This window comes from Melanaphis sacchari, unplaced genomic scaffold, assembly GCF_002803265.2.
Source record: "Melanaphis sacchari strain LSU unplaced genomic scaffold, SCAv2.0 Contig24_pilon_pilon, whole genome shotgun sequence".
Lineage (NCBI taxonomy): Eukaryota > Metazoa > Arthropoda > Insecta > Hemiptera > Aphididae > Melanaphis > Melanaphis sacchari.
Window position 1 is genome coordinate 1,056,557 of NW_020271125.1, and position 23,759 is coordinate 1,080,315.

At 27.6% G+C, this 23,759-nt stretch overlaps 1 protein-coding gene and 1 pseudogene across 1 annotated transcript in view; both read right to left on the bottom strand.

Moving 5' to 3' along the window:
* Positions 1 to 19,750, bottom strand: part of LOC112595030 (DNA-binding protein D-ETS-3) — a 54,703-nt gene extending 34,953 nt beyond the window's left edge. Inside the window, exons 1-5 of the mRNA XM_025340100.1 lie at positions 18,972 to 19,750; positions 13,119 to 13,279; positions 12,719 to 12,939; positions 8,421 to 8,492; positions 5,527 to 5,604 (exon numbers count right to left, since the gene is read on the bottom strand). Coding sequence (XP_025195885.1) covers positions 5,527 to 5,604; positions 8,421 to 8,492; positions 12,719 to 12,939; positions 13,119 to 13,270 — 523 coding nt within the window. The 5' untranslated portion in view covers positions 13,271 to 13,279; positions 18,972 to 19,750. The remainder of the gene's footprint in view (positions 1 to 5,526; positions 5,605 to 8,420; positions 8,493 to 12,718; positions 12,940 to 13,118; positions 13,280 to 18,971) is intronic.
* Positions 9,065 to 9,546, bottom strand: LOC112595031 (annotated as a pseudogene).
* Positions 19,751 to 23,759: the final 4,009 nt, after the last annotated feature.

Sequence of the window (23,759 nt, forward strand, 5' to 3'; positions counted from 1 at the left end):
AAATATTTTTTTGAATCAAAATTTGAAAAATAGCTCAGCATAAATTCTAATTTTAATCGTATTTTTTCTCTTTAGGAGTTAATTTCTATAATAAATCAATAGTTAATAAATATAATCATAGACTAAACCTAAACATTTTTAATCAATTTCTATTCCTGTAATTAAATTAAATAATTCCTTGCAACACTATATTATAATACATTCAATATTTCAATAATCAGTTATCTTAAAGTGATGATTCGATGTAGAATGAGCCACGAGCAATAATGGCATAATGGGATTAAACAATGAACACAATATAAATTGATATTAAGCCGTCTGATATATATATATGTATAGACAGGTGATGACTATACAGTGGTGTATGCTATAATAATGAATTGATGTTAGGGGTGATTAGTACCTACAGAAAACACTTTGGTTTATTATTAAATTTATCTATGTTATTTAAATGTAGGGGAACCAAGCGATAATAACGTATATCATTAAACGATTTAACAAAATCAACGCCAGGTGAAAATAATTTTAAATTATTATATAAACACATGTTTTAAGGTTGAATCAAATATGTAGGTATATATTTTTTGTTAGTAACTTTAAAGTATAATCACACATTAAATGATTTACTTGATGTTATTTCACTTTATTTTGTAGTTTTTAAGTACAGTGAAATTTTTATTAATGGGCGCCTCTCAATAGTGGACCTGCCCAATAGTGGAGACTTTTAAATTCTCCGGCAAAAATGTATGCACGCATAATAGGAGTTATAACCTCTTAATAGTGGACACTAAAAACAGGTACCAAACTTAAAAATTATCTCTCATAAATGGACACAATACACGTACTTACGTATTGAAAATGTTAAAACAATAAAAATACTAAATTTATCTTTATAAATTTCGTTCATATTTTATTTTATCCTAAAGGTTATTTCCTATTAGAAAATTAATAAATGTTTCGGTTATGTGTTCGGTCGTTAGTTGTGTGTTGCACATGGTGTGACGTACCTACGTTAAAATTTTTATAAACATTTTTGTACCCACTTTTTACTATTTACATGTAATATATATAATAAATAATCAATTAATATTTCAATAATATATACTAATCTGTATATGTATAACTAATTCTCTATAGAGAACATTTAGTAATTTCTCGCAAATGTCCGCTATGTAGAGGTTTTCTCAATAGTGGATATATTTTAATTCCCCATGGCTATCCACTTTGTAGAGGTTTCACTGTACTAGTAAAATATAATATACTCCATACTCCATAATAATGTACTTATCTATGTATTTGCATGTTAAACATTTTTTTAATTATATTTTTAATGTTCATGTATTATGTATATTACATGATATTTGTTATTTCAGTTATAATCTTAAAATTTTATGGCACATAAAATAGTAACCCTCAAATTATAAATATAGGTTAAATTAGATATTAGTTTAATAATTTTCATTACGAATCCAATTATACTTTGTATTAAAATAATGTAATTTGTCGGAACATTTTGATACTTCATAGTATAATTTTTATTGTTTTTTTTCTACTTTAAAGATAAAAATATAAAATGTTGGTAAAAAGTGAATTTTAGTTAATAAAAATAAGTATATAATTCGACGTAATGATATTATTATAGTCACGTCGGTGCATCGCCGTTGGTTGTTATAAAAGTGAAAAATTATTGCAATGTCATGTGAGATGTTCCGTATAAAAACGCTATTGTGTACATTATTTTTTTATTATTATTATTATTATGCGCGTATTTTTTTCTGGCCCGTTTGGTTTTAATCATAAACAAACAATGGTCGAGTTGTAGGACAGAGTGAAAGGGTCGCTCGTTAAAGGCGGTCGTCCACTGGTGAAATGGACCGAAAGGGCCTTTAATTGACAAAGGCCGCGACGCGTGTGGACTGGGGCTATTATTTCGGGCCGTGCGTACGGCAGGAAACCGTACGCCGCCGACTTTCCATTCCGAAACGGAAACCCATAGAGATTAGTCATGTTCGAAAACTCGTCGTCGCGGCGGTCGGCGAGTGGGCGCAGTATATGGTGTAGGGTGCAGAAAGAGTCGGGGTGATAGTGGGTAAGAGTAAACGTATTCAAAGACTTTATAACATTGCATGGTTGGGGCGGGGGAGGTAGAGAAACGACATGTGATATGGTATCGACGACAGACAAAAGTAACCATACCGTACTTCGATTTAATTCACTGGTAACAATTATAATTATTATTGTCATAAATTCTCTTTATTATGTAAAATAACGTTCGACTAGAGGGGTGACGTATATATATTCGCTGTGACAATGGAACGCTGCACGTGTTTCAAATAATAACTTTACAAAGTTCGAGTCTCAAAAGTTGAAAGTATATAATATATATACTTCAAACACCATAACTATTGTAATTCTATCACAATTTTTAAAATAATTTTTCATACAATTATAATGGAATTAGTTATAAATTATAATGTATATGCAAAATTTTGTATTAATTTTATTTTTAAACTCCATTAGTTTAAAAATGTAAGTGAACACTAGCTGTATCGATTACAGAAGTGTTTTCATTTTTATAGATAATTTATTAATATTACATATCCGTAGATTAAATGAAGCGATTGATTAATTATATAGATATAGTTACTACATATTACATTATATGAGTAGAATAATTTATGTTGAATATGTATTATACAAGTAAATATTAAATTTTACTACAATGTAGTCTCAGTATCTAATACATAACCCCGGTCGATGCACTAGCTATTGGAAAAATAAATAAAATCCCTATTATTTACGAGTTGGTGGATTTTCTCGGCTTTGATTACATCTTGAGTCAAATGTTTTATGGTGCCGAGGTTAACGTGTATATGATGAAGGGTGAAGGGTGGATACGAATGAAAGCTTCGAGACAAAGCGTTCTGGGTAAACAAAAAAAAAAAAAAAAAAGAATGAAATAAAAACGTATATAATATTTTTATTTATTGCTAATAGGGATGGACTAAAGTCGTTTGGCAAGGGGACCGGAGCCATTAATCATAACCGAGTTAACTGTGGCCCCCTCCCACTGTACAGACTTGCCTATGTGAAATTTTATATTGCATTGTTCGATTCGATGACTGTCACGAAGAGACACCTTGGCTTTTATACGGTTTATTGCGAAAAAGGGATGTCAGTCACGCTATATATACCTATATAAACGCCGCCACGCCAACACCCGTGAGTGTAGGTACTGAAGTAAACACGATAATCAATGTTTATTTTTTTTTTACCACTAACTGTGTATTATACACGCGGATACCTGCCTATATTTCGATTATATTAATGTATATTCTATACCTGCTGTGGTGGTGGAATAGCGGTAAATTTTTTTCTTGCGTGTTTCGATAACTCTGCAATTTTGAGTACAAATTAATAAATAATACTCATAAATCTTACTTTAAACCCATCTATAAAAACTGAGTGAACGACGTTTAATATAATTCTATAAATATTTTTATAATAATGTCATATACGTAAGTACTACATAATTTGTATTACACTGCACGTATTTTATATATTAAAATTTATATATTAATTCTACTAAATTAAATTAATTAGTTTTTCACTATAAATGCTACATTCTTACAAGTATAGGTTTCCAAATAACAAAAAATTAGACGTATATGATAATTTTTTTGGATTTTGAGTGAAATAATGCGATGTGTTTCTCTTTTCGCCGACGTCACATTTAGTGCAGTAAAAAAATTTGAACCATCAACTTTGATGGGCATCAAGTTAAAAATTAGATTTGTAGAGTCTTAGTTCCTTTTAATAATAGTTGAAAAAAACTAAAAATTTGACAAAAAATGAAAATATTTATATCATTTCTAGTTTTTGAGAAAAAAGATTTTATTCATTTGTTGTAATAAAAAATTAATAACTGCGTATATAAAAACTTAAAAATTTAAATTTCCACCAAATATTAATTTTTATTAGCTTAAAAATGTAATTATATAATCCCATATAAATTATACCTCTTAAATTATCCACACAAGAATTACATTTTTTTTAATACTTTATAATATGTACAATTTTTTTAATAGACAAATTTTTAATTCAAATCGTGATAAAATTAGATATTTAAACGAAAAATAATAGTTCTGTTTCAGACAATTTTAGTTATTTGATTGTTATTCATAAAATATTAATTGTGAAAACTATATTATATAATATATATTTGGAACAAATTAAATACATACATTTTTACCAAAAACCTATGTTTACACCATTATATAGTATTTGTTGATATTCCTTATTGACTAATAATTTGGTAACAATTAGTCTATAATATTATAATAATTATTATCGTTTTTATAATATTATACCTACCATAATTATTTATTTTATAAAAATGTTATTATGTGATGATTTTAGCAAAAATGAATTCAACCTAAGTAATGTATTATTAATAGATAAATCAGTTTAAAATATTAATAAACTATAGCATATAGTTTATCGTGTATAATAATTTATTATTGAATTAAAATTTAACAAATTCATAACAGTGCCTTTCACAATGACGAGGTAGATATACTCGAAACTTATTATTAACAGAGCGACTTTTTTGAACATTTTAATTAAATTATTATAGGTAGGTACAAGACAAGTAAAAATAAAAAAATCAATATGAAATAATATGAAAACAACAAATAAAATATTTATGTTATTGTAGGTACATATATATAGTTAGACGTGTTAAAAAGAATTTAACGGTATTTTTAGAAATTTGTGTCGTTGGAAAGGATATAGAAAGCCATAGACTACTACGATAGCCACATTCCCTATACTTGGATATTAATATAAATGCTATAATTTTAGTTGTACACTTTTATGTACTACATATTATAGTTGTAAGTGTAAGAGAAGAATAAAATGAGAAGTCATTCCACCACTGTTTTAATTAACTTATTTTGACATACTTTTTTCATATATCTCCATTATGATTAATTAATAATTTAATATAACATATTCTATGAGATATATTTTACACAAAGATATAAAAAAAGATTAATTTTTGGTAATAATTGTATACATTTTTATGATTCATAAAGTACGACAAAAAAAAAAAAAAAATAGAGATTTGCTGCAATTATGCATAGTAATATTTTTATAGTATAGCATTTCAGAGAAAATATTCCACATATTATATTATTAAACTATTTATTTATATATGAACTGATTTCAAACTTTATAATATTAGTTATACCAAAACGATATACATTTTATTAATATGAATGTTATAATAATATTTAATATTTACTAATAATAAGAGTAATATACCAATCTATTATTAGGAAGATGGATAAGTTAATTGCATACTTTTTTATGTTAATTATGATACATTTTTTAAATTATTAATATTATCTATTTCATTTATAATTATTATTTAATTACATAAAATAAAAGTATGGAATTATTTGAATTAAAACTGTTACTGATGATTGACTTTTGTGCAAATACGCAAATAAATTAATGACATACCTGTTTTAGATGACGATCTAAATGATTCTGATATGGATGATGGCAAATATGACGTCGATTTTCCTACAGAAGATAAACCTGTAGAAATTATTGAAAGAATATTAAAATCATACATTTTTTATTCAACAAAGCTACTGAATACAAGTATGCTTAAACAATATTAAAAAATTTATGGGTATAAATTTTATATCACTAAACTAGATGAGGTGTACCTATAAGTTAGGTTACTAGTTAAAAAATATGATAATTTTTATAACTATAAATGAGAACCTATAATGTTATTTAATAGTATATTTTTAAAATTATTCAAATTTAAAAAAATTCTAATAGAATAGTAATTGTACCAATAATATACTATAATATTTCAATTGTTTTATGCCAGTCTGGATTATATTATATACAAATCAGTACTCAATAGCTAAATATACCTTTTATTTGGTAGTATATACCTCTATATGTAAATAAAGTAATAGTAGAGTGCAGAAAAAATAGTTACAATTCTTATCAGACTGGTTTTTTTATTGTTATTTAAAAATATATAGTTCAATAGTATAGAGAAGGTAAATCAAATTGTATAAGTATTAAAAAATACATAAAATTAATAACCTAATAAAATATGTCTATAAGTTTTTCGCCCAATATTTTTTAAACGTGTATTATTTTATATAGAAAGATTCAGCTGACATAATAATTGAATACAAAATATATTATGTAAAAACTGTATACTATTAATATTATTGTACCTACCTAATATACATGTATAATTATATTATAATACTTATTAATAATTATTTTAATAATTTGTATTAGTTATCCGCAATTTTTAAACTCTATGTATTTTTGACTATAAATTGTTGTCTATTATTTATTCGTATGCGAATTTCAAGCTACCATTTAGCTATACTATTAAATTTTTGACTTTAATATCCATAGAAGTTTAAATAATATTTTTGTTAAGAACGTGTGAAATCATTGAAAAGAAATCTTATAAAGAATCTAACAACGTTTTTCGGCTTTGTATCCTAATTCAATGCCAAACGAAAAAAAATTCTATTAGATGTTAAGAAGAAAACCCCGAATAGGAATGATTGGTGAGGCGGTTTGGGATGGCGGCCATTTGACTGACGACAGTTTCTATGGTAACAGCATGTGACCCTCATACCGATGGGTTGACAGTTTTCCCCTTCCCGTAAAATTGTAAAAGCCAACCTTCGTCGGAGATAAACACACTATTGTCAATACGAGGAGGGGAGATGGGGGTCACGCGACTCCCCTTTTCACCCAACGACACAGCTACGTTTATAGTTCATAATAAATAATTCAATATCGTACATATTAGGCGTGTATGTGGGGGGGGGGGGTTATATTTTTCGTCTCCGCCTACAGATTATTATTTTTGAAATGTAATTTTTTTTTGGAATACCTATATAATATTTTTTAATGATAATATGTCAATATTTTGTGTTTATGTCGTATTAATACGTAGGTATAGGTAAATAATATAAATATATTTTTTTTATAGTTTTCAATATCTACGTTTCAAGTGTTCAATTGATACATCTCAACGATTACAACATGTAAATAATATTATATAAATATAATTTATTTTAGATTTGTTTGGAAAAACTTGAATTGGCTACCGAGATTTATTTCATCGATTAAATTAAATACCAGTTGGGTCTGCAATAATATAATATTATCTGAATGTTATTGATAATAATGTAATCGAAAAAGATACTTCGATTTACCAGTGAAAAATTGACTCATTTAATTTTTGTGAAAGAAGTGTTTTTAAATTTTTTCCCCATTTAAACTATATTATTATGAAATGAATAACTATAAAATAAAGAAGATAATAACAGAAAAAATAATGAAGTTATGTGTATTGATGTAAATCTCATGAAAAAAAATATTAATTTTATGCATCAGAGGCGAGGTACAAAAATATAAAATTTATTTTTGGTAGTTTGTTAACCCAACTTAAGTTTTCCTAAAATAAATGTGCTAGGATTCAACTTATGCTTAAAGTTGTACGTTTATTTATACGAGTAATTAGCAGAAAATGTATTATTTTTCAGCACCTGTTATAACAATTGTAGTATTACTCATCATTTCTGATAATTTAATATTGGTATAGGCATTTAATAAATGCATACAACAATAGAAATATGAACCCCAATATTTACTATTTATAAAATTAAGTATGTACCTATCCTCAAATAAATACACTAAAAAAAACCAGTACATGCTAAATTCTGAAACTTTCTATGTAAAACACGATTTCTGGACTCCAGTGCAATTATACGCAACACTTCACGTGAATACATTGCATCAACATACTATAAATGCTATAGATACTTAATTGGTACATCACCGCAGATTGTGTACTAATTGTGGTACCGATTAAAATTAAATTAATATAACGTATCAACAAAATTAATCTATAATAAACATTATAATATGTATAATGAGCTGCAATTACAGTATTATACGAGTATATAGGAAACCGTACTCTATATAGTTACAAGATACTATCTAGCTGTAATTTATCATATCATTATATTATTGATGGATAATAAATAAGTTATGCAATCGTTGGTTAGGTAACCTATAACTTTTGGATCCCATATGATTATTTATTTCTTATAAATTATAAGAAATTATAAGTTATTATTATTACTTATTTATATATGTATGAAGTGTTGACGAAATAACTTTAATAGTTACAGTGAAATACAATTGCGTTCTGTTAAAGTTTTAATACAGATTTGGAATTTTCAATATTATAATATGTAGAATTGGAGTATAATATTTTTTATACTTGCGTTTATAAAAGAATTATATTGTTTAAAATGTATTTACAAAATTATTCTATAAGATAAATATATATTTACCATTTGAAGTAGACGATGATAAATGCATTAATCCAGAACTTTTATCGTATCTGCTATTTGATGAATCAATATCTAAAAAAATAAAAAATAAATTTTAATTATTTATCTAATGTATAGAAATAATATATAGGTAGAGTTAACTATACTTTTCGTAGGACAAAAAAAACTTGTACCTACTATATTTGATCTACATATATATATATATACAGTGTGTCCCGTTTTAAATGTACCACTAAATATCTCAGCCCTATAATCTTAGATTGAAATACGGTTTGCTGCAATAGCTAAGGGGTACTGTAGTACACATTTAAGGACAAATTTCAAATTTTTAACTCTTGTAGTATGCGCATGCGCAATACAAATTTTTTTTTTTTAAATTGCAACACCTATTTTTGTCACCGGATATGGATAGATTATTTTATTCTAAGTAATTTTGATCCATTGACCATAGTTCTAAACCTAAAATTGAATGAGTTACACCTTTTGGAAATTTTAAAATAATTAAATTTTTCGATTTTACCAAAAACATTTATTGTTTTAAATTTGAATTGAGTGATTTTTTCATAGATTTTAATAAAGAATGTGAAGTAGGAAATTAAATAAAAAATACTCCGTTACATTGTTTTGACTTATGTTTATTTTTTTTATCTAATAAAATGTTCAAAATTTCTTCCGTTTTTTTCTAAACACATTTCCAATCGACGACTCACTTCTCTATAGGTTGCTGCCAAAATTTGTTCTTTTGTTAATTGTCTGCACGCTACCGTTATTTTATTTTTTAAATCCTGTAAGTTTGCTGGTGGATCTGCATAAACAACAGTCTTTAAATGACCCCATAAAAAAAATCTAATGGTGTTAGATCAGGTGACCGTGGGGGCCATTCCACTGGCCCGTGAGTTCCCATCCATCGATTTCTAAACATTTCATTTAACTGTTGTCTTATAATAATGGCATTATGAGCGGGTGCTCCATCCTGTTGAAAAAATAAGTTTTGACGAAGTAATAAAGAGACATCTTCCAACATCATCGGTAGCAAAGTTAAGAAATCTGAATAACGTCTTCCTATCTTTTAGGTCAAAACAATGTAACGGAGTATTTTTTATTTAATTTCCTACTTCACATTCTTTATTAAAATCTATGAAAAAATCACTCAATTCAAATTTAAAACAATAAATGTTTTTGGTAAAATCGAAAAAATTTAATTATTTTAAAATTTCGAAAAGGTGTAACTCATTCAATTTTAGGTTTAGAACTATGGTCAATGGATCAAAATTACTTAGAATAAAATAATCTATCCATATCCGGTGACAAAAATAGGTGTTGCAATTAAAAAAAAAAAAAATTTGTATTGCGCATGCGCATACTACAAGAGTTAAAAATTTGAAATTTGTCCTTAAATGTGTACTTCAGTACCCCTTAGCTATTGCAGCAAACCGTATTTCAATCTAAGATTATAGGGCTGAGATATTTAGTGGTACATTTAAAACGGGACACACTGTATATGGGTGATGGATGTTCATGCTCATCACAAGTGATTATTTTGTGGTGGCAAAAATTTTATAAAAATACATAACTAAAAATTAACTTTATACCTACAGCTACATTAAGTGTTTTACTGCCAAATAATTAGAATTTTATTTTAATCTTTCTATACATAGAATTAGTTCATGTATATTATTTATTGATATCAGGAAATATTCACATAAATATTATAAAATACTGACTAAATAATTTTTTTGTATAGTTAAAGGTACCTCTATAAGTTATTAAAGAATCTTCGGAGCTTGGTCTCGAATTTAGTTACCTTACTAGTTTATAGTAAGTATATAAATATAATAATTTACATTACATATTTATAGCTAGTGTTATAAAAGTGAGATATTTTATTCGTGTTAATTTCGTGATTTGTGTATTGTTTTCAAATATATTTTATTTTATTTTTAAAAGTATTTATAGTTATGGTAGAAAAACGATTATCTTCTACTACAAAAATATCATTTGGTTATAAAATGTACCCTCTGTACCTTTCTTTCAATAATGTACCTATACAGTGCAACGGCGATTTACATTTGTTTTCATATAAGGAAATCTATAATAATATAATATATTTAATTATTAATATATAATATTACAATTAGGTTATACGTACAAGATAAATAATATTAATTTTTGAGACATAGATTTTTATTACTTATTCATGAAAATTACGAAATGAAATACGCTTAGTATACTAGTATATAATAGAATACTATACAGATTACAAAACTGCAAAATGTCTATAATTTATACGGTATATTATTGTTATCTGTATTATGCTTAAAAATATAATTATATTAAAAATATGTTTGCTTTTGTAATAAAAAATGATTATTCATAATTGAATATTAAAACAAAATAAATAAACTACGCATTGTTGAGAACATTAATAACATAGATGTCAAGAGAAAATAATATGATGAGGGTCAAATCAAATAAAACACAAATAACTAATAAATTAAATATGGATAATATCAACAAAAATGAAATAATATGTTATTAGTGCATTAGTTAATTTTAGAAATAAAACATATTTTTCACTAATTATTCAAAAGTATAAAATTTTACAATAAAACATGAGAGCGTCTGGAAAATGTTTTTAAATAGATATTTTAATTTTATTTTGTTAAATAACATTTCTTTTGTGTCAAATAAAATGCACCAGGAAAGCTAACCGGAACACCGGAAAAGGATACTATCGTTGCGGCTCGTCGCCTGGAATCGGTATTAATGTTCCGGAGGTTTTCTTTTTATCATGTCTATGTTATTTTTTCTATATTTGTTTATAATGATAATTTTCCCTCTTTTTATGTAGGGTATCCATTATTTTCCGTTTATGTCAACAAAATAATTATCTAAAAAGGTGTTGAAAAAAACAACAACAAAGCGTTTACAAAAATAAAAGAAGGAAAAATAAAACATTTGAAAGAAAAAGGATTCTATTTTCGTCGTTTCTTGCATTATTATAACAAGAAATAAGATTTGCTTCAAGATATTATTTTTATTTAATTAAGTATTTACTATTTAGTACATAAATTTCAAACTTATACTACCCAAATTAAACTTAAACTAGGAAATTGTTTTATTTTATAAAATGTGTTATTCATGTTAATAATTACGCATAATTTATTAATTATATTATGTATTATATGCATTGAAAAACTTCTTACTAATATAATATATAATACAGTCTATATTTAAATGTTATCTAAGCTTCAATTATATTCTATTTCAATGATCTTATATTTTTTATAAAAAAAAAGTTGTTTGTATACATTTGATATATTTTTAATATCGTTATAAAACGTTTTATACATTGTTGTTAATAGAATTATTTGTATACAAATAAAATTCTTCAAAATTTCATATGATTTGTAATGATTCGTCAATCAAGATTTATTATGTAGTATTTACTATGAATATACTAAATCAAAACAATACTTAAATAAATAATCCTTCTAAGCGTAATAAGCTAAAATATTTTAGAAAATTACCTATATTTAAGATTTATTAAAATTAAAAATTATATGAAGTAGGTATGTGAAAAAGATATTATATTATACCATGAATTTTCAAGGAAGGAAATGATAATCATAAAAGGATTATGTGCCTGGACTGATATGATCGTCGGAAGTGGACTGAAATAATAAAAACCTATGTCCCTGGCATATCATTAAAAAACATTTTTTTTTTCGTTTTCACTTTTTTTTTTTACTAAAAAGCCACAACGGATGTACTCAATTTTCATTCATTCCCCTCCCACACCCGAGCATCCCTTTACTATCTCATTCCTATTCGTTTCCGGATGCCCGGTGAGAAAATATATGTATATAATGTATTGTGTTTGAGCTTAGTGCAATTGTTCCAAAATGCGCCATTTTTTCTCAGAGAGCCAAAAGTACAAAACCACTGAAGGATGACGACCGAAAGTTGTTTCCATGGAAACTGTTTTCTTCCTTTTTAACTTTATTTTCTACAAAAACGACAATACATTATAATACGGTATACTGTTTGCAGATTTTCAACAATATATATTATTATTAGATATAGCTTCATAGATAGAAAAGTTAATAATACGATTTATTAAAAATAAATAACTATTAGCTATAAATAATACTATTGTGTTACATTTTATCATAGGTAAAACTGCGTTAGTTCGACTTAAAAATTAATTTTTATTGCATTTGCTAAATAAGAAGTTATAAATATTTATATATTTGTATGTTATTTTTAAACTTTTAAATTGATGTTGGTGAACTTACAATTGTTTCGTTTATCAGTATTATTTTGTTCATCCTGAAATAAATCGAGTGAATTGGTAGTTGGATGAGTGGACACTGTCGTCCTGGATGACGGTGTTGCTGGGCAAAAAGGAGACGTACCTAGGTCACACGACGATAAGTAACTTCCACGGTCCTGTAATGCAGCTTTTGCTTTTTCTACTGACTGTTTAAGTTGCTCAAACGTGGAATTACACGCAAACCTTATGTATATATATAAAAAATAAGAATTAATAATAAATTATTACTTATTATAGTTTAAGTTTACTTAATATATATATATATATATATATAAGAGTATAAAGTGTATTATAAACACATTAGTGCACCCAAAGAGCTGTTCTAATTAATCAAATTAAGTAAACAAAAATGTGATGTTTACCTATAAGCACAACTAGCCACTCCTACCGAGGGCCACTGCGGAGTAGTAGTTGGAAGACAGTCATTTTCTGTTTTTATACTAGGTGGTGATGACATCGCGACCCTTTTCAGGTCTAATGCACTTTGGTACGAACATGCGCTTTCGTACATCATTGAGTATGACTGAAACAAACATAAAATTGTTATTAATTTTGTTGAATTGGCATAATGTAGATTTAATTTAAATTTTATAATTGTATATTTATTTTAATTAAAAGGGTTCAATAACTCAATTTCTTGTTCAGTAAGTTTATTAAATATAGTGTTAAAATCAGTAGATACAGAATTATATTTATAAAAAATACAAAATAAAAGATACACAACTAACTTAAAATTTCAATTCTGATAGTAAATTGAGTACATAACCTAAAAATGAAGAAGAGTATCCATAAAAAATAAATTACCAACTAAGTTAAACGTAATTAAATTTTGCTTAAAAGTAAATAAAAATTGAATTAAAGTCAAAATATGTATGTCGTATATTTTTTTGTTAAATATACATAATGTGGTATATAGTTCGTGAAAATTAATTTATCGCGATTGATTATTTTGATTTCCATTTTAAATTTTTAATTAATATGTACCAAATTGGAAGTGAAATTTAATTTGGAGACTATATTTAATTTAAAATAAAAATATTTTTCTCGTGGAACAAAAAATACGAAAATATCTCAATAATACAATCTTTAACATAAAATCCTCTAATATTGAAATTGGTTTAAATTTTTAATTTATTACCAATTTTATGCGATGTATTTCTTTGTATTAAAAAGAGATAAAAAGTATTTACCGCTATAATTATCAAACGAAAAATCACAACTCTATATTAATATTATGTTTTAAAGATGCAATGTTGCCTGCAAATATGTAAACAGGATAAATCTACAGGTACTACATTTTTTTTAACGGTTAATAATAATTATAAATTATTTATTTAAATATTAAAGGGGTTGTGAAAACTCAAAACATAATCAAGTCAAGTAGTTAGTGATAAATATCTTAAGTTACAAGTTCATATGGTTACTATTTAATTAGAAAGTTTTCCGTGATTAAAGATACGGTTAAACACATAAGACGTAGTAGGGATGAATTATAATAATAATTATATATTCATATAATTATTCACTTACTATTCAGTAAGTAAGCTGTGAGAGGTATGAAAAAGGGAGTGGAATTTCTCAGTTTGACGGGAAGGCCGGTACTCAAAAGTTGATGTTTGCTTGCATCCTCGTTTGATCATTTGACGATCGTAAATATATGAGTTATCGAATTTAAACGTGAATTAAGGTTCACGTGATCGCGTATATTTAAATATAAAAATCCGTAAATTTAATTCATGTGTAATTAATTGGTAAATCATGGATATTTATTTCATATGTATTTAAAATATAATATTTACTAAGCGTATTAAATTATAATGAAATATTTAAAATAAATATGTCAATGATTTTCGTAAAAAACTAAATACCTACTAAAAATATCTAAAAATTAAATGTTTCATAAACAGTATTATTGTAAAATGGCGGAACGGATGGAGCAATGTATGTACTACAACTACGCGTACAACAGCGACGTGAAAATTTCCATGAACAGTACAAACCAATCCACCCATCATTAGCTACAGCTGTTTAACTAGTTTGTTTTCGTCTTTTTTTTTTTTAAACTTTTGTTATTTTTTGAAGTCTTGATAAATTTTTTTTTGGAAAATGTGTACCTATATATACTGTCGAAATTGTGATATTAATTTTTTTTCAAACGAATAACGATGCCTAAGATTAAAAGTTGAGTTTGGAATTATGTTAAACGTGTAGAAAACAAAGCTTACAGTGAATAATGCGATGAAAATTATAATGATAAATTTGTCTGCGTTGATGATAGAACTAAATCAGTAGGTACTCGTCAATTAAAAAATCATTCATAATATAACAAACTAGTATGAAAGTAATAAAAATCAAAGGGGCGTATTGTATAATATGCCATGATTGGAGAATGGATTTCTACTGAAATAAATATTTTATGATATTTGAATAGATACTGAAAGATAAACCATAGTTAATTTTATACTCATTTAAAATGAGTACGTTTCAAGGAGTTTTGACTAAATTGATACCAATATATTATTTTTACTTTTATTAGTATTTATTCTAAGACTATTTACAGGTTAGGTTGTTTTGTTAATAATGAAGATAGCAATTAAATAGTAATGAGCAATAAAATGCTGTCAATTTAAGATTATGCGATACTTAAACAAGTACTTTTATAATTTCATCTCAAAAACGATGTCGTCGTAATAATTTAACCAGTGAAAAAAAAAAAATGATAATCCACTATGTTTTCCTAAAAGAACTGAAATTATTCATCAATCCGTTGTTAAAATGGTGGCTTTAAATTAAATACCTATACCATTTTGTTTTAGTACTAGATTTAATTACTTTATACCCATCGCAGAACCAAATTACAAGGCAATTAAGGAAGAGGTATTAAAAAAGGGTTTCTATATGCACTAAAAATAGAAAAAAATAAAATTGCGCTCTGTCCAAAGTGTATCGTGTACTTCTGATCGTTGGTTATCATTATTATCACAAAAGTCATAAATAACTATATAGTCTATAAGTGCACATATTATTGATACACAATGGTGACCAATATCATTTAAACCTTGATTTAAACTTACTACTGATGAGTTACATTAATGACACACAGCAGAAAATCTTATCTATCAACTATAAAGAATACTTTCAACGAATGGGAAATAGATAAAAATAAAAAAGTAATAGCAGTAGAAACAGATAATGTCAAAAACATTGTAAAAGCCATTTTAATTAATCGCACTGATTACCACCGTATAGAAACTAAAAAGAAATTGGAAAATACTAGATGTATTTAAAATAAAATTTTACGTATAATAATAAACCCGTAGTTTAATAAAAAAATTCACGGATTCACATAATCGCATACACGAATTTTAATTTCACGGATACCCGTGAATTCAACTACATTATATAATGATCAATTTAAACTTTAAATGCAGGCGAAAAAAAAATTAAACGAACATTTATCATTCTACGTGGGAATTTCGGCGTTAAAAACATAATAAAAATATGAATATTTTTTAAAACAAAAATGAGTAAGATAATAGCTTTTTAAACATCGATAAAGAATCTTAAATAGTTTTTAATTAGTATTTATGATGACTGTAGTAATAAACACAGTGAACCATAAATAATAATGTCATTCGCTATACTCCCCTTTTTTCACTAACTGCCTTATTTGTAATTACAGCTGTTTTAATACTATTTATGATACAACTAAAGAATCAAAACACGTACGTGGTTTTTACATGATAAAAAGGGTCAGTATATGCATATGTTTGGAGGGTTGTTTTGTCCTTACATGCCGTTATAATTTATTGGCTCGAGTTTTTCGAATAACTTTCCACACCATAACTTATTTTCCTGTGGTATATTTTGGTGTACAGTTTTTCGCTTTTTTTTAAAACTGTTGGGTAAATAATTGTACATACATATATATTTATTATTCAACTATAAATAATAAACGTGTGATTGCAGCTAAAGTAGCGCTAAATATTTTTTAACCCTATTTCCGACCTTTCGTCGCCGTCGACCGAATATAACCTGTTTCGACCGCAACAACTTAGGGACATCCATTAGGAAAACCCAACAATATTTTTTTTTATCCGATTGTTGAATCGATATTTTCTTATACAAAATGTAGATATTTATAGGAATTTGTCCAAAACTAAAATATTTGCATTCTACAAATAAAAATAATAAATACGAGTATAAATAAGACGTATAAATTAAACAGCAGATGTATTTATTTTGTTTAAATTACTAAATAATAATAAAAATATTTTAGCATTAACACAGATCATTTTACAAAATAAACAGTAACATAATAATATAAATTAAATAATAAAATTACTTTATTTTATTTATTTATCTATGTAATTTAAATAAAAAAATATTAACTTGGCAGCAAATAAAACACATTTTATGGGTTGAAGACTCCATTTAATATTTTAATATAAATATACTTATAATTCTTTATTCAACAAAATATTTTTATGATTTATGATTTACGATACAATTATTTTACAACATGTTATAAAATATAATGTTTTTATTTTTAAGGTTATTAAAATTAATAACTTTACATTTTTAAGTTTTTTGTACCATGTTAACTCAACTTACTTAATGTTCTAAAACATTCTAATATGAGATAATTATTTTGTTATCCGTTAATGTATGCAACCCCTAAATCCCCCATTAAAATTGACGCCTGGCGCATAATATTGGTACACCCTTGGCACGTGCAGTATTTTGTGAGTGTTAGCTGGTGTATATATAAGATGTGTTTTTAAACAAATCCAAATTATACAATAAGAGTTTACACTTTATAATAATATATTTAATGTTGAATATTTGATACAGTTAAAAGAAACCCAAGAGTAATGTATAAAATTGTATAATCTATTTAAATATTTATATAATTCTTATTTTGAAACAATTTTACAATTATTTTTTACATTGAATTTAATGCTATTAAAAAACAATATTTTTGAAAAAATTCATACTTATACAATTAATTATTGTTATAAATGTTCACGCTTTTACTTTCTCGAGTCCATAACATTTATTTTTTAATTTTAAATTCCAAAACTAAATATTGTTTAGAGTATTTTAATAAATAAAAACTGAATTTCATACGAATACCATATTAATTAGTTACAATTTAAAGTAAAAATTTCAGGATATATTTTATACTTCGCTAAATATTTTTAAAATATAAATGCAAATTTACAATCTTAATTATGAAAATACAATGCTAAAAATATTTTGATTTGAAGAAAGAAGCGATTTTGGATTGATTCAAGGAATTGTATAAGAGTAATAGTTGCTGAAGGCGATCAGATAATAGAATTATATTCCAAAGTGGAACAAATTAAAGAAAAATAAAGTGTTTTTAATGTAATAGGATTGGAAAAATCCTTACTTATAGATATGAAAGATACTTCGGAATTACTTCTGCTCTATATATGATTTCTAAAAATATAAAATATTATAATATGAAGGTTTGTTTACTATAAATTGATGTACTTATATTGGTATTTACTTAGATATCATTCTTATAATCTTATATTACGTTGTTTTGATTGATGATAATTTTTACTTACAAATAAATATATTTATGTAATAATATTCATATTTAAAAAAAAATATATTGTATTTTATATATGTTCAGTGTTCACAAATGTTAATTTTCAACACATTCTCATTTAGACAGTCATATAATAGCTCTGCGCTATCATAATCACTGTAAATGTAGTTATTATACACCTATCGTATTTTTCACGTAAAATTGCATTGTAAAAATTTAAAATTTTGTAACATTTTTTTTACAAATTCTCAGTATGATTTTCCTTTTTATTACTTAATTTTTACGAATAAAATCTACACATTAAGCATAAACTCATGTGAATAACATTATATTATTGTCTATTCCATCTATAACAATATATAGAGCTGCAGCTAATACTATAGTAGGTACTGCTAGCATTATTCGAATTATATTATCAGATCATTACATTCGCATTTTTAAACGTAGATACATAGGGAAATCAAATAATTAAACATCATAGTTTTCAGAAAAAAAAAACTACCTACACAACAGAAAAGTCGTAGACGCAAATACGCAATACAATATATTAATTATTAAACACGACGCATGTATTGTATAATATATAATATGTAGCCATGTAGGTATACCTAGGTATGATTATAGAATTGCTTACCTGTGAATAATCGTCCAAAAAATATGATTTTCCGATTAGCGATCTGGGTATGTAGTCGTCGCACGCGATCTTTGCGACCGCCAACAAATGGATTTAAAAAAAAACGTCACGAGCAAAAAATCGCACAAACAACATTGCAATTTATCGTGAAATCGAAAGTTAAAAAATATCGCCGGAGAATCACCGCGGTCTGTCTGCCGCACGGTCGACGGGGTTCGGTTTGGACGCGCGACGAAGACGAAGACGACAACGGTTCAGTTATGTATGTGTATATATTTATAGGTAGGTAGGTACACTACACGTAAAGAGATACGATCGAACAATGTTATAATATTGCGGCGTTATATTGTTATGATAACGGACACCGGACCACCGTTTTTCGCACCGGACACACTGTTCGGAAGTCAATGTTCCGGCGGCTGCCGTCTCGTCGAAACAACCGCGCACTCGTTTACCTGCAGCGCAGCAGTCGGAACTCGGAAATCGCGCGGCGAGTAGGCCGCGGACGGCGATTATTATCAACGAATATTATTGGTATCGCAGCGCCTGAACGCGGACGACGGACCGGGGTATACGTCGTGCGGCGCGTTCGTCGTCGCAGGTGTGCCCCGCGAGCGGATAAACAATATTTTACCGTCGTGATGTTATATACGCGCGTGCAGGTAGGCACGTCGTTTACGGTTTTGTCGTGCGGGACGAAACGCGCGCGGCCACTGCAGTGTAGACGTCGGACGTCCACGCTGTGGCGGTGGATGGTCTGTACGCGATATCGGACGAACTCGCGGGCCCGTACGACTACATAATGATCCGATAATTAAATTTAACGGGCGTCCCGGTGGCGCGCGCTCGTGGGGGGGAGGGGGGGGGGTAGTGCCATCCGACGACGATACGCCCGGCGGTTCCGATTGGTCGGAAACGGATGCGCGCACGCGCGTCGCGTCGCACGCCGAGTTATCCGCCGACCCCCTGTGCACAGCCGCCGCCGCCGGATGACATTGTCCTTCTTTTTCTGGTGCAGCTAGGGATTCTCCAGGCGTCGGCGGCGGCGGCGGTGACGCGCGCTTCCCCCCCCCCCCCCCCCCTATCCGTTTGCCGTGGAGTTTCTCCCCCCCAACCTATCTACCCGTTTGCCCGTAGCTCGGCCCATCATCGCGTCTATCCTACGCCCCCTTTCCACCCGTTTCACCTACGCGCGGTAGCGCCGAAACAGGATCATCCGTACAAATGGCGCTCGATAAAGGGCCACCGTTATGATATTAATATTATTATTAAATGTATATATATTATAATATAATATTATCTGTGCGTATAGTTCCACGGCGCATTACTAAAGAGAAAATATCGTTTCGACGACGATATTCATATACAATATGATTCATATACGTAGAACGATACACGATTGAGGAAAATAGTCTTATTTTATATATTATGCACGAATGTAGAATGTATACGTATATATTTTATGTTATTGTAATGATATATGTTTTATTATTGCATATCGCGTGTATATACGTATATAATATATAAGGCACCTATTTAATATAAAACATGACTATAGGTATACTATATAGCCTGTATATTTGTGTATTTATGTATAATACTATGATAATGTCTATAGTTTGTTTGTATCATAACAATTATTATAATATAGATGTTAAATATATAGGTATAACATCAGTTGCGGAGTGGGAAAAATTCAGGCCAGGAAAATGAATTTCCTCCAGGCCATTCAAAATTTTCATCTCTTGAATAGAATTTTTATTTTATTTATATGTATATGTAATTAATTTTATATTTAAAAGTAAATAGGTAAATAACAAATATAAAAATTCAATGCATAGGTAAGTATGTATTTTATTGATAAAACTATTAAAAAACTTTAAATCTTATCAATTTTATGTATACCTAAGTAACATTTGTTTTGAATAATGTGAAGAAGTAATATAGTACAACCCATGTGCGAACCAAACCACAAAAAATATTATTAATATTTATAATTTATAATTAACTGCTGTTTTTAAATTAGATTTTCTAAAAGATTATTTGTTAATAATATTATATTATGTATATTATATATAGGACTTTATAGCCACATTATTAAAGAGCATATACCGTTGCACTATAACTTTAATGTATTTTTGGAAAAAGAGTATAAATCATATAATTTCATACGCACTGGAATTTTCTTCGTTATATAAACGTTGTAAATGAGATGTTCATATTATATTCATAAAATTTGCATTTCTCCTGTCATAGAACGATGTTATAAATCAGGCACGCGGAATCCACGCACGTAAAATAACAATGAAGTTTTCATTGTCTTGTACCTAGATACGAAATAAGTTCTTCATATTTACAACGATACGTCACTTTTTGAACAAAAAAAGTTAGATTGTTTATGTTGTTGATGCGTTAATTGGGATTCTGTACTTATAATGAAAGCGAGCGGACGTACGCACTCGTCAACCGACGTAGGTATATACATATACTTGATGCATAAACATTATAACTTTATATTTATATTTCATGTTTAAAATATATACTCATACACGCATTTAAACTACAATTATATACACGATACACATTCATTTATGAACGAGCAGAGCAGACAGCTGAGTATATAATACTCGTATGTACAACAAATAATATTGAAATAATGGTGAATATAATATAATATATTATATAATATACATCATGCTTATTATTATATATAATAATATTACGAAAAGGAAAAAAAAGGCTAAACTGCAGAATACATGATTACATGAAATTGAATCATTTTCATTTTCGGTTAGGAAGATGGTGGTGGTTCGTGTATATTTATACATAAACTAAATATTTTTATTTACTAACTAAATTATTATTATCGTATGACCTTAATGATATGCTATTATTATTATTTAGTTTTAAATCGACGAAAAGTTTAAATTAATAAAACGATCTAGATCAAACCTATTATTGATTATATATTTATATACCTAAGTATCAATTAACTATACGAATTTACATTTATAATTATTTAGTATATCTACTAGTTATTTTACCTATATATCGCAGTTATTCAAAAAATCATAACTATTACTAATAAATAATAATCTCAGTTTAAACCTATAATACTTTTAAATATCTTACCTTCAAACAACCAGTATTTTTAACGTTTGTTAAGGTATTTTTGAACTATATATGGTTATCATAGTTAATAGTGATGACACACCGTTATTTTCATAATACAGTAAATATCTTTCTACATAAACTATTGCCTCAAGATTTAAATTTAAGGCTCCTTGTTATCACATTATGTATACACAGCATAATCTAACCACGTACATAATTGGTTCTGTTTTCAAAAAGACCCTTTGGGTTTACTTTTTACTTTTAATGAGCTCCAAACTAAACGTTAAACAATGTAGATAACGTTATAAATATTTTCATTGTGTATATTTCTTATATAGTTATATATATTATACATACATATACAGAAAATCTTCATGTCGGTGACGTTAAAGTAAACCACCGAGGTCGTACAATAATCATAATATAATATAACAAGTAACAACAATATTAATCTTATTATTATGTACTGCACCGACGATACGCAGTACAGAGGTACGGTTAAAATTAATGCGCCGTCGGTGTATATATGCGTTATATATCATATATATTATATGTTTATATTATATATGTATGTGTAACGGGAACGCTGATAGTTTTGGGGTGTTTATGATTTGTAGCTTTCGGAGAAAGGGGTATATATTGTAATTTTGGTAAGCGAGTGGGGGTGGTTTTGGTTCGTCGGGTGGCGACGGTGTACAGGGGTGGCTAAATTCACCAAGATAAGACACGTGCAACGGTCGCCGCTTTTACACGCTTTCACCGCGGCGGCAGTGGTGGTGATGCAAGAAGAGGCACGACGCAACGGCTGCAGAAACAATCCCGTGAATACATAAATACACAATTAATCACTCTCTCGTTAAAATCGTGAGTCTGCCGCATCGCGTTTTCTCTCCTCCGCGCGCGAACGGGAGAAATACATCCCAATCGCCCTTTGCATCTTTTCAATCTAATCGCGACTCTGTACACTAAACCACATGTTTAAACGCTGAAATAATATTAACGCCGTTTACTCAATATTTTGATCGATGGATTTTCAATAAATCGCGAAGAAGAACAAAATCGGTTGCACGGTGATATTTGGTTTTGTGTTTCACCCATACATCGGGTGATAGGTATAGGGGATACAGGTGATACAACACTTATTCTCACTTAAATTTTCCCTACATGATATAATAAATGTAGTAGGTACAAGTGATTCACGTTTTTAAACTCAAGGGCAAGTCATTATATAATATAATTTAAATTTCTCTTAATATTTTTGAAAATGGTTCGACATAATATTATCTGAAGGTTTATTATTGGTGGGTGTCATTGATATTTGATTTTTGATACATTGATAATTGTGATATAATTATATTGTTATAATATATGTGACATGAACCACTATATATTATATATATATGAATACCAGAATCAATAAGTTCATCACAAGATTATGTTATATATTTATATTTAATTCCATCTGCTACTGCTACTATATGGTCGTGAACTCGATAATTCGTTTAATATTCTCTCGCCACCAAGTTCTGCAATTTTCGAAAAGAAACTTTACTTAAAGTTTTTATCATCAACCGGACGCGAGCTTAATTAAAAATAAACTTTTGCAGATTGGACCGACCGCTGCGACGGCGCTTCTCGGTTATAACTTTTAATATTAATATACCTAAATACATA